This window comes from Rhinopithecus bieti, unplaced genomic scaffold, assembly GCF_001698545.2.
Source record: "Rhinopithecus bieti isolate Rb0 unplaced genomic scaffold, ASM169854v2 scaffold_16234, whole genome shotgun sequence".
NCBI lineage: Eukaryota > Metazoa > Chordata > Mammalia > Primates > Cercopithecidae > Rhinopithecus > Rhinopithecus bieti.
In genome coordinates this window covers 1,576,982-1,588,194 of record NW_016808946.1, presented here as the reverse complement: position 1 = coordinate 1,588,194, position 11,213 = coordinate 1,576,982, and the positions used below count along the sequence as shown (strand labels likewise).

At 56.6% G+C, this 11,213-nt stretch overlaps 1 protein-coding gene across 1 annotated transcript; it reads left to right on the top strand.

Annotated features, from left to right (window-relative positions):
• The first annotated feature begins 1,039 nt into the window (after positions 1–1,039).
• On the top strand, positions 1,040–6,135 carry SRM (spermidine synthase). The gene is made up of 8 exons (XM_017888008.1): positions 1,040–1,313; positions 1,744–1,864; positions 2,196–2,288; positions 4,177–4,330; positions 4,867–4,950; positions 5,039–5,184; positions 5,887–6,009; positions 6,086–6,135. The coding sequence occupies exons 1-8, from the start codon at positions 1,147–1,149 to the stop codon at positions 6,104–6,106; spliced, it is 909 nt and encodes a 302-aa protein (XP_017743497.1). The 5' UTR covers positions 1,040–1,146; the 3' UTR covers positions 6,107–6,135.
• The last annotated feature ends 5,078 nt before the right edge of the window (positions 6,136–11,213 follow it).

Genomic DNA, 11,213 nt, shown 5'->3' with positions numbered 1-11,213 from the left:
GGCTTGAGGCTTGCTCTCACCGATAAACAACACTGTTATTCAGCTCTGGGGACGACACAGGAAACGTTCCCCACCTCCAGGCGGAGGCTGCAAAACGTGTCAAAACCATCCCTGACATAATGTCAAGAGTAGCTTATACCAGTTTCATCTTCCTTGGCATTCGAACTGCGTGTAGAACAATTAGCATTTAATATTTGGTAATTAGCATGCTTAATGTGATTCTGAGAAGTTCTTTGACATTCTCATAAAAACAGAAAGCACATTCCCACCCACCCTTCAAGGAGCAAGACCCAGTTTGTCAAGAAAAATTGCGTGTCAGTCTTTTCTGGTGCTGAATATGTATGTTCTGGGCCTCTTCCTGGACACTTGGTAAATTTAGAAACTCGTTTAGAGAAGCACTTCTCTCGTATTCAACAGCCATAGGCTCATGGCTCAGAGGAACTAAGGGAAAATGGCTAAATCCAGCTTGTTAATTCGCGGGCTGTGATGATTCTTTCCAAGTAAATAAAAACCCTCAGTTCGCCCCGACGAGCCACATAATCTGTTCAAATCCAACAAGGAACCAGATTTTGGACGCAGCGAGGGATACGTTCTACTCGCTCCGTGCAACAACGTAACCCACTGTAGCTGCCCGCTCCCGTGTCTCCAGCCCAAAGGCTGACCCCCGAGTCCGCACGTCCCAGCGCTCTCGCACTCCGCACCAAGCCCGAGTCCCGCAGTCCCTAGCGGCCCTCGGTGCTTCCCAACCCCGAGAAGGGAGCAGAGGCCGGTGGTGCACCGCCCCGGCTGGTTGGGGCGGAGGAAGGACCCAGACCCCTTCCGCCGGCCCAGCCCGCCCCGGAACCCTGCCCGGCAGCCCGGCCCCGGCCGGGCCCCACGTGGCCCCTGGAGCGGGCCGCACTACCTTGCTGCCGCCGACGGACGGCGCCCCCCAGCCCTCCGAGCCGCTCTGCGTCCGTGGCCAATGAGTCGTCCGGCGAGGCCCACTTTGCCATTGGAGACGCGGCTCCGCCCCCGCCGGCAGGCCCCCCGCCCCGGGTTAGTATTCGGCGCGGGCCGGCGGGCGGAGCTGGGTCCACGTGTTGCGCGCCCGCCAGGCCTGCAGTCCCGGGCCCGCGCCCCGCGCCGCCCGCCCGCCTGCCCGCCATGGAGCCCGGCCCCGATGGCCCAGCTGCATCCGGCCCCGCCGCCATCCGTGAGGGCTGGTTCCGCGAGACCTGCAGTCTGTGGCCCGGCCAGGCCCTGTCGCTGCAGGTGGAGCAGCTGCTCCACCACCGGCGCTCGCGCTACCAGGACATCCTAGTCTTCCGCAGGTACCGCCGCTGCCCGCGGGCGCCGGCCCCCTCGGCTCAGCCCAGGCCGCCTGCTGCCCGCCTCACGGCCCCCTCCACGCCGGGACCCAAGCCGGCCGGACCCCGTCCTGCCCTGGCTCCCTCGCCACCCCTCACCCCGCCTCGCTGGGCTGGGACTGGGGCTGCGGGCTGGCCTCTTGGGCGGGGGAGCCGGAGTCTGCGCCCAGCTCCACGTGTCAGCCTCGGGATACGTCAGAGCCCAAGTAGACCCCGGGTCCCACCCCAGCCTCCACCCGGCGGCCCGCCCGCCGTTCCTCGCCACATGTCACCATCGCCCACCACCCCTGGGACCCCTAGGCGGGGTGGGGAGACCCTCCTCACCCAGGGCGGCTTGGGGTATGTTTTCCGCACCCCAGAGAACCCAGGTCCCTGACTGTCACTCCGCCCGCAGTAAGACCTATGGCAACGTGCTGGTGTTGGACGGTGTCATCCAGTGCACGGAGAGGGACGAGTTCTCCTACCAGGAGATGATCGCCAACCTGCCTCTCTGCAGCCATCCCAACCCGCGAAAGGTACCCCAGTGTCCCCTGGAACAGTGCCGGACGAGGGGCGGCCCCAGGTGTGCCCCGGACTCTTCCCAGATGCTGCCTGCACGGTTGTCAGAGGAAGTGGTAGCAAGGCCAGGGAGTCCCGCAGAGGGGTGGGGGCCGACACTGACGCGGCCTCGGAAGCCTAGGGCAGCCCTGGAAGGAACTTCCAGGAAAGGGGACACCAGCACGAAAGATTTTCCGAGGGTAGAAAATGATGAGGCCCGTGGATCCGAGGGACCAGGGGGTCTGCTTCTGGGGCCTGGGGGCGCCCAGTTCTGCCAGGGCCCCTGCCTTTACTGCCCCCTCCTCCCAGGTGCTGATCATCGGGGGCGGAGATGGAGGTGTCCTGCGTGAGGTGGTGAAGCACCCCTCCGTGGAGTCTGTGGTCCAGTGTGAGATAGACGAGGTGAGTGCCGGCATAGAGCCAGTTGGGTGGGGTTTGAGTCCTGGTTCTCCTGCCAGCCAGCTGTGCCCTTGAAATGGGTGCACACCCCTGAGCAAGGCAGGTAGGGCCTGTTTCCCCATCTGGAAAACACCTGGTCAGGGAGGGTTCAGTAGGAAAACCAGATGGCAGAGGGCCTGGCAGGTGGTGAGGGCACGTGCGTGGCGAGGTCTTAGTAAGACTAAGCAGATTTTTTTTTTTTTTTCTGAGACGGAGTTTCGCTCTTGTTGTCCAGGCTGGAGTGCAGTGGCACCATCTCGGCTCACTACAACCTCCACCTCCCAGGCTTAAGTAATTCTTCCACCTCAGCCTCCCAAGCAGCTGGGATTACAGACGTGCGCTACCATGCCCAGCTAATTTTATATTTTTAGTAGAGACGGGGTTTCTCCATGTTGGTCAGGCTGGTCTTGGACCTCGTGACCTCAGGTGATCTGCCAGCCTTGGCCTCCCAAAGTAGTCGGATTACAGGCGTGAGCCATCCCGCCCAGTCGACTAAGCTGATTTTTAATCTCATCCCCCGGCAGGGCCCAGAGACAGCTCAACTATTAGTATATTACCCCTTACGCTCAGTAGCTGCTCACTAAAATCATGTTACGTGCCAGGTGTTGCCCGGGTACGGGGACAGTGGTAGACAGATCAGTCCCTGCCCCCTAGGAGCTGATGTCCTAGTTAAAGGAGACATCAAATGGCCAGACATGGTGGCTCACGCCTCCCAGCACTTTGGGAGGCTGAGGTGGGCGGATCACAAAGTCAGGAGTTTGAGACCAGCCTGGCCAACATGATGAAACCCTCGTCTCTACTAAAAGTACAAAAAAAAAAAAAAAAAAAAAACTGGCGGGACTTGGTGGCATGCACCTGTAATTCCAACTACTTGGGAGGCTGAGGCAGGAGGTTGCAGTGAGCTGAGGTCGTGCCACTGCATTCCAGCCTGGGCAGCAAAGCAAGACTCTGTCTCGAAAAAATAAATATTGGCCGGGCGTGGTGGCTCACGCCTGTAATCCCAGCACTTTGGGAGGCTGAGGTGGGTCGATCACCAGGGCAGGAGATCTGAGACCATCCTGGCTAACACAGTGAAACCCCATCTCTACTAAAAGTACAAAAAATTAGCCAGGCGTGGTGGCAGACGCCTGTAATCCGTGCTACTCGGGAGGCCAAGGCAGGAGAATGGCGTGAACCTGGGAGGCGGAGCTTACAGTGAGCCGAGATTGCGCCACTGCACTCCAGCCTGGGTGACACAGCGAGACTCCATCTCAAAAAAGAAAAAAAATAGATAAATAAATAAAATAGGAAGGGACAGGAAAGCCACTCAGACAGGGTGATTTGGTCTGGAAGGAGGGGGTAGGGATGGGAGAGAGGAGCTCAAGCCACAGGCAAGAGCCGGCTCTCAAGGAGAAACAGAGGTACCAGAGTTCTCGCTTTACACATAATAAACAGGTTCCCAAAAGGGGCTGACTGTGGAGGCTCACAACTGTAATCCTAGCGCTTTTCAGAGGCCGAGGTGGGAGGATCCCTCGAGCCTAGGAGTTCGAGGTAACATAGGGAGACTCCATCTCTACCAAAAATTTAAAAAGTAGCCGAGTATGATGGAACACACTCGAAGTCCCAGCTACTCAGGAGGCTGAGGTGGGAGGATCACCTGAGCCCTGGAGGCTGAAGGTGCAGTGAGCCATGATCCATGCCACTGTACTCCAGCCTAGGCCACAGAGTGAGACCCTGTCTCAAAAAAAAAAGAAAAGGCAGGGGTTGGCCAAGGCCACTTGCCTGTGAGGCACTTGGAGAGTCCCACGTGGCTGTGTCTGGCTCCAGGTCCCCCAGCCCCTTGGCCCAGTCTGGTCCCTCCCATCCCCTCCAGGATGTCATCCAAGTCTCCAAGAAGTTCCTGCCAGGCATGGCCATTGGCTACTTGAGCTCGAAGCTGACCCTGCATGTGGGTGACGGTTTTGAGTTCATGAAGCAGAATCAGGATGCCTTCGATGTGATCATCACTGACTCCTCAGACCCTATGGGTAAGCAGCGGATGGGCGGGCCCCAGGGTTTTCTGGCAGCTGCTGGTCTGGAGGTCAGCCTCCCCCAGGCCTTCAGAGTAGAGGATAGAGCAGCCTCCCATCCTCTGAACTAGAGCTGTACTTTTCCCTTCTCAGTTGTTACCTGCCCTCTGAAACATGGCTCAGGACAGTAGGCAGGACGCAGGCCACTGCCCTGAGTTCACAAGCTGGGCCCCAAGGAGAGTGGGGATCTGGCATTGGGACACTGAGGCCCGCGTGTCCTCTTCAGCCTCCCCTCTGCTCTGGACTGGTCAGCATTGGAGTGGGGGCAGGTTCTAGTCTTGGACCAACACCTGGGGTAGAGGTTCCTCTGCTGTGGTGCCAATGAGACTCCCCCAAGAATGGGACTCAGGTGTGGAGCCTGTCACCCACAGACCTGGGCTCAGATCCTGGCTCTGGCCACCTGACAGCTGTGTGGGTCTGTGTAGCGGGGTAACAGTGGCCCTGGAGGTCTCAGCCAGACTGTGTTCAGTGTGTCTCCCTCCATCCTTCCCCAGGCCCCGCCGAAAGTCTCTTCAAGGAGTCCTATTACCAGCTTATGAAGACGGCCCTCAAGGAAGATGGTGTCCTCTGCTGCCAGGGTGAGCCACAGGCCTGGAGCAGTGGGGCGGGGCAGGTGGGGCGGGGCAGGGCAGGCCTTACCAGATGCTGATGTTTTGGGGCCCCCAGGCGAGTGCCAGTGGCTGCACCTGGACCTCATCAAGGAGATGCGGCAGTTCTGCCAGTCCCTGTTCCCCGTGGTGGCCTACGCCTACTGCACCATCCCCACCTACCCCAGCGGCCAGATCGGCTTCATGCTGTGCAGCAAGAACCCGGTGAGATGGGGGTGCCCAGTGGTGGGGGTCAGGGGGAAGGTGGGCATAAATAGCCCTCCCCCTGCCAGGCGCAGTGGCTCACGCCTGTAATCCCAGCACTTTGGGAGGCCGAGGCGGGTGGATCAGGAGGTCAGGAGATGGAGACCATCCTGGCTAACATGGTGAAACCCCATCTCTACTAAAAATACAAAAAAATTAGCTGGACACGGCGGCGTTTGTCAGTTGTCCCAGCTGCTGGGGAGGCTGAGGCAGGAGAATGGCGTGAACCCGGGAGGCGGAGCTTGCAGTCAGCCAAGATCACACCACTGCACTCCAGCCTGGGTAACAGAGAAAGGCTCCGTCTCAAAAAAAAAAAAAGAGCCCTCCCCAGGCTGGGCGCATTGTCTCAAGCCTGGAATCCCAGCACTTTGGGAGACTGAGGCGGGCAGATTACTTGAGGTCAGGAGTTCAAGACCAGCCTGACCAACATGGAGAAACCCCATCTCTACTCAAAATACAAAAAAAAACAAAAAAACAAAATTAGCTGGGTGTGGTGGCGTATACCTGAGGCTGAGGCAGGAGAATCACTTGAACCCGGGAGGCAGATGTTGCAGCGAGCCGAGATGACGCCACTGCACTCCAGCGTGGGCAACAGAGTGAGACTCTGTCTCAAGAAAAAATAAGCAAAGTGCCCCCCCTGATGTGCCCCGTCCCGGTCCCCAGAGCACCAACTTCCAGGAGCCGGTGCAGCCGCTGACGCAGCAGCAGGTGGCACAGATGCAGCTCAAGTACTACAACTCCGACGTGCACCGCGCCGCCTTCGTGCTGCCCGAGTTTGCCCGCAAGGTGGGTGGCCTGCGTGGCTGGGTGGGGGGACCCAGGGACGCAGAGCACCCTCCTGACTGGCCTCGTGTCCCTCCAGGCCCTGAATGATGTGAGCTGAGCCCAGGCACCACCGCGGATGTGCCACCCAGGACCCCTCGGACCTTGGAGCCCTGGCAGGGTGCCCTCGCCCCCTCCAGCCTGGCTCAGACCTCCTCCCGCTCTCCGCCCACCAACACAATGTGTTACAAGCCCAGAATGCTGCCCGGCCTGCCCTGCTAGGCGGACTGTCTGTGTGTCTGTCTCTCTGGCGTTCCACCTCCAGCCGCTAGTACCAGCTGTGTACAGCGCCATCTATCTGCCTTCTGGTTTGCCCCTCACCACCAAACACGTGTATTATATAGCAAAGATTGGAGTTCCTGTGTCTCCTGAACTTGGCACTGGCCTAGGCAGGAGAGCCACAGTAACATATGGAGTGCTATCATGGGGTGAAGAGGTCCTGCAGGAGGCACTTGCTGTCTGATCCCCAAAGGTCTGCTGCAGGCCTGGGGCTGCAGGTGGGCCCTTGTGGATAGCCTGGGGCACAGAGGGTCACCGCAGTCATCATGTGGGACCCAGAACTGTCCTGGGAAGCTGACGTAGCTGTCCCTTTACCAAACCCTTCACAAGACCACTGGTGACAGCCCCCCAAGGCAGTGCGGTGAGTGAGGTCAGGGTGGGGCTGCCCGGGAGCCACCTCAGAATTGAGGCCACTCAGGTGTAAGTCAGGTCCCATCCAGGTACTCCAGGGCAAATACAGGAAGGGGTGGCAGGGCTAGTTTTTTGGGCCTTTTTAAGCACATCAGGAGCTTAACACTGGCCCAGTGACTGTGCCCTGACCCCACTCGAGCTATTCAGGCTTGGGTTCAAATTCCCACCATGCCCCACCTCCTGTGTGGACAAATTGAGAAAGCAGATGTGGGCGCCCGCACCAGGGACTGTGAGGACAGGGGCTGTCCCCTCTCCAAGGTGCTGAACTCCCGCCTTCCAGGACGCAACGGTGGTGGGAAGAGGACAGAAAAAGAACTCTCCTTGCATGGGCATGGGCCTGAGTTGCCAACCCCTTTCCCCACCCTGGGCAGGGGCTGGGCCACAGGATGAATCAGGGTGGGAGGCCCCACTCCCAGCTGAGGCAGCCACCTCGGAGCCCTGACTGACCCGGGAATGTTTTCCGGGACGTCAGAATAAGGGGGATTCAGTTTCGCCATAAACTCTGGCTGGCCTCAGGCCAGTCACAGCCCTCCAGGCTCCACCCGCCAGCCACTCCCCACCCCTGTGAGCTCACCAGACAGCACCTTTCAGACCTTTGGCCCATCAGCAGATCTGACCTCAGGCTAACTATTCCAGGCCGCCCTGACCCTTCAAATCAGTGTGGGGAGCTGGCGTCTGCCCCGGGCCTTCACAGTACCAGGGAAGGCCCGAGAGGAGCAGCTGGCGGTCAGGTGGGTTGGCAGGGGCTACTTCTGGAGCCTAACAGGCCAGGCTGCAGCTGGGTGGACCAGGCACTCTCATCTAATCTTCACAACCACCTGCCTGCAAGGTACTGTTCCTGCTGCACAGAGAGGCAAGGCGATGTGCCTAAGGACACACAGCCAATCAGCAGCTACTGTCTGAGGCCACTCCACCCTGCTCACCCCAGGGCCTCCTGCATCTCAGGCCAGGCACTCTGGATGTCCTGGCATGGATGGTCTCTCTGACATCTACTCCCTGGCCAAGATCCAGGCAGGAATGCTGCCCCCTTAGAGGGATGATCCCATGACTCCCTGGGTGAGAGGGCCTTTCCCCAAGGGCTCTGGAATCAGACCTTGGTCCAGATCTCAACTCTGCTTCCCTTAGCTCTGTGACCTGCAGCCATGCAGACCCTCTGCCTGTTACCCCGATGTCAGAGGGGGAGCACACCATCCATTAGGAAGCTTTGGTGAGAAGCACGTGCGACACAGCACTCAACCAGTGCCAGCGCTCTGCACTGGCCCATCAGGACCACCTATCAGGGCGAGGAGAGAGGAGGGAGGGTGGACCAGGTTGTGGAAACAGCCGGGGCCATCTGGGAAGCAGGAGATCTGGGAAGCAGCAGCAGGAAGATGAAGTTGCCAGCAGCATGGATCCTCTGCCTCCCCAGCCTATAGTCAAGTCTATACACACACCTGCCCGCCTCGAAGGTGCATGTGCCATGGATGGGGGCAAGCCTGAGCCCCACGACCGGGTGGGTGCGATGCAGCCCAGGATAATTACTGAAACAAGCAGCCTTGATGAGGACACCACCTAGGTCCCCCAATGTCCCAGAAATCTTTGGGCCACAAACGGGCCCAGTGTGGCATGGGGAATAACATCAATCCTATCTAGACTTTTCAAAATTTGATTTATTAAAATGAACCAGGCCCCTGGCTTAAGGATTCATGGGTCCCTGTGGCTTGTCAGAAGAAAAATCACAATCCTCCTCCCGCGGCCTCTTTCCCTCTAGGAGCTAATTATTTTGGTGTTTATCTTCTGTAGTAGAAAAAGAAATTGATTTGGTGTTTGTCCCCACTTCCTGCCACGGAGCCCCTAACACCTTTGGAAATTCCTGATCGGTAGGAGTGTCTTGTCATTCATTATATGCTCCATCAGAGAACTCCCGAGTTTATGCTAACGCAGTGATTTAGGGTAGAGCCCCCAGGGAGCTTCAGGGTGGGGCTGGTAACACCTAAAGACTAGAGGGTTGGGACTTACACCCCACCCAGTGACCGCCAGGAAAGGATCAGGAGAAGTCTGGAGATAAAGCTCTACAAATTCATGAACGATGAGCGCAGCCCGGGTTTGGTGGCTCACGCCTATAATCCCAGCACTTTGGGAGGCCGAGGTGCACAGATCACTTGAGGCCAGGCGTGTTGGGAAGCCAACGTCGCAAAACCTCGTCTCTACTAAAAATACAAATATTAGCCGGGCGTGGTGGCGCGCGTTGATATCGCCAGCCACTCATGAGACTGAGGCTGGGGAATTGTTTAAACCCAGGAAGCAGAGGTTGTGAAACTACCTTTGCCAAATTATGACTCAGACAGTGAAGGAGACCTGTCTTAACCAACTCCATCATCTTGCTTCTAACCGCCAGGCTGTCCTTGTTCATTCTTGGGTGTAGGCTGAACCAACTTTGGGAGAAACTAAGTTTATAGTTTAAACAAAGACGGTCACAGCCCTTTCTCAAAGCAGATGTTCTTGCCTGGGGACTAGATTGTCTTTGTAGGATTAACATTAGCCACAAGATTAGAAATTATGGTTTAGAGTCATGCAGCTGGAGGCTATAAGATTCCAACCCTCCCTAAACTGCTCCTAAAATCAGTCCTTGAGGTATTTTGCAGACCCTGCACTTCATGGCCCCACCCAGATGGATAAACTGGCTCATCTGATCCTGTGACCCCGACCCAGAAACGGACTCGGTGCAAGACAGCTCTGACTCTCTGTGATTTCATCCCTGACCAACAGCACTCCTGGCTCACCGGCTTCCCCCACTCACCAAGTTATCCTTAAAAACTCTGCTCCCTGTAATCCCAGCACTTTGGGAGGCTGAGACGGGCGGATCACGAGGTCAGGAGATCGAGACCATCCTGCCTAACACGGTGAAACCCCGTGTTGCACTCTGGCCCACCTCCATGTAACTGAAAGTCAGGTAGCACCATGCCCGACCAGGCTTTTCTTTAAGAATTGCTTGAGCTAGTCAGGGCACGGTGGCTCGCGACTGTAATCACAACACTTTGGGAGGCTGAGGCGGGCAGATCACCTGAGGTCAGGAGTTCAAGACCAGCCTGGCCAATATGGTGAAACCTGATCTCTGCTAAAAATACAAACATTAGCTGGGTGTGGTGGCGGGCGCCTGTAATCCCAGCTATTCGGGAGGCTGAGGCAAGATAATTGCTTGAACCCAGGAGGTGGAGTAGCTGGGATTATAGGCACGTGCCTCCACGTCCAGCTAATTTTTGTATTTTTAGTAGAGTCGAGATTTCACCATATTAGCCATACTGGTCTCAAACTCCTGACCTCAAGTGATCCACCCGACTCAGCCTCCTAAAGTGCTAGGATTAAGGCTGGGCACAGTGTTGAGAGTTTGAGACCAGCCTGACCAACATGGAGAAACCCCGTCTCTACTATAAATACAAAATTAGCTAGGTGTGGTGGTGCATGCCTGTAATCCCAGCTACTAGGGAGGCTTAGGCAGGAGAATTACTTGAACCTGGGAGGCGGAGGTTGCCGTGAGCTGAGATCACACCACTGCACTCCAGCCTGGGCAACAAGAGCAAAACTCCATCTCAAAAAAAAAAAAAAAAAAAAGCCAAAGTGCTGGGATTACAGGTGTGAGCCACTGCATCTGGCCTTATGATAACATTTTATCTCCTACACAACTTCTTGTTTTCCCTGGAGGTTCTTTTTTTGTTTGTTTCTCGTTACTTAGTTTTCAATACATTTATCACTAATTTAGCCCCAAAATGTTCACTAATTCTCTAAATGCTCCTCGGACTCAACAGGTGCGTTGTCATTGTCCCCTTTCTGGAGAAGCTGTCCAGAGCCTTCTCACCACCCCCAATGGAGTCCCTTAGTGAATGGCATCTCTTGGACCTTATGTCTTCCTGTTGAAACCACCCTTCAAAATTATGACATAACTGACCCCATCCTGTTCCTGACCTCCAAGCTGACCCTGCTCATTCCTGGGCGTAGGCCCAGCTGACCGGGGAAGGAATTTAGAGTTCAACTTGAAACAAGAATGCCGGGCGCGGTGGCTCAAGCCTGTAATCCCAGCACTTTGGGAGGCCGAGACGGGCGGATCACAAGGTCAGGAGATCGAGACCATCCTGGCTAACACGGTGAAACCCCATCTCTACTAAAAAATACAAAAAACTAGCCGGGCAAGGGTGGCGGGCGCCTGTAGTCCCAGCTACTGGGGAGGCTGAGGCAGGAGAATGGCGTAAACCCGGGAGGCGGAGCTTGCAGTGAGCTGAGATCCGGCCACTGCACTCCAGCCTGGGTGACAGAGCGAGACTCAATCACAAAAAAAAAAAAAAAAAAAAAAAAAAAAAGAAACAAGAATAATACTAGTTCCTCCCTAAAACCACCCTCTTCCCTGTTCCGGGGCTGAACCACCACCTTGGTAAGATTAATGAGCAGTCACAAGACAGGTGTAGTTTCTTTCTTTCTTTTCTTTTTCTTTTTTTAAGACGGAG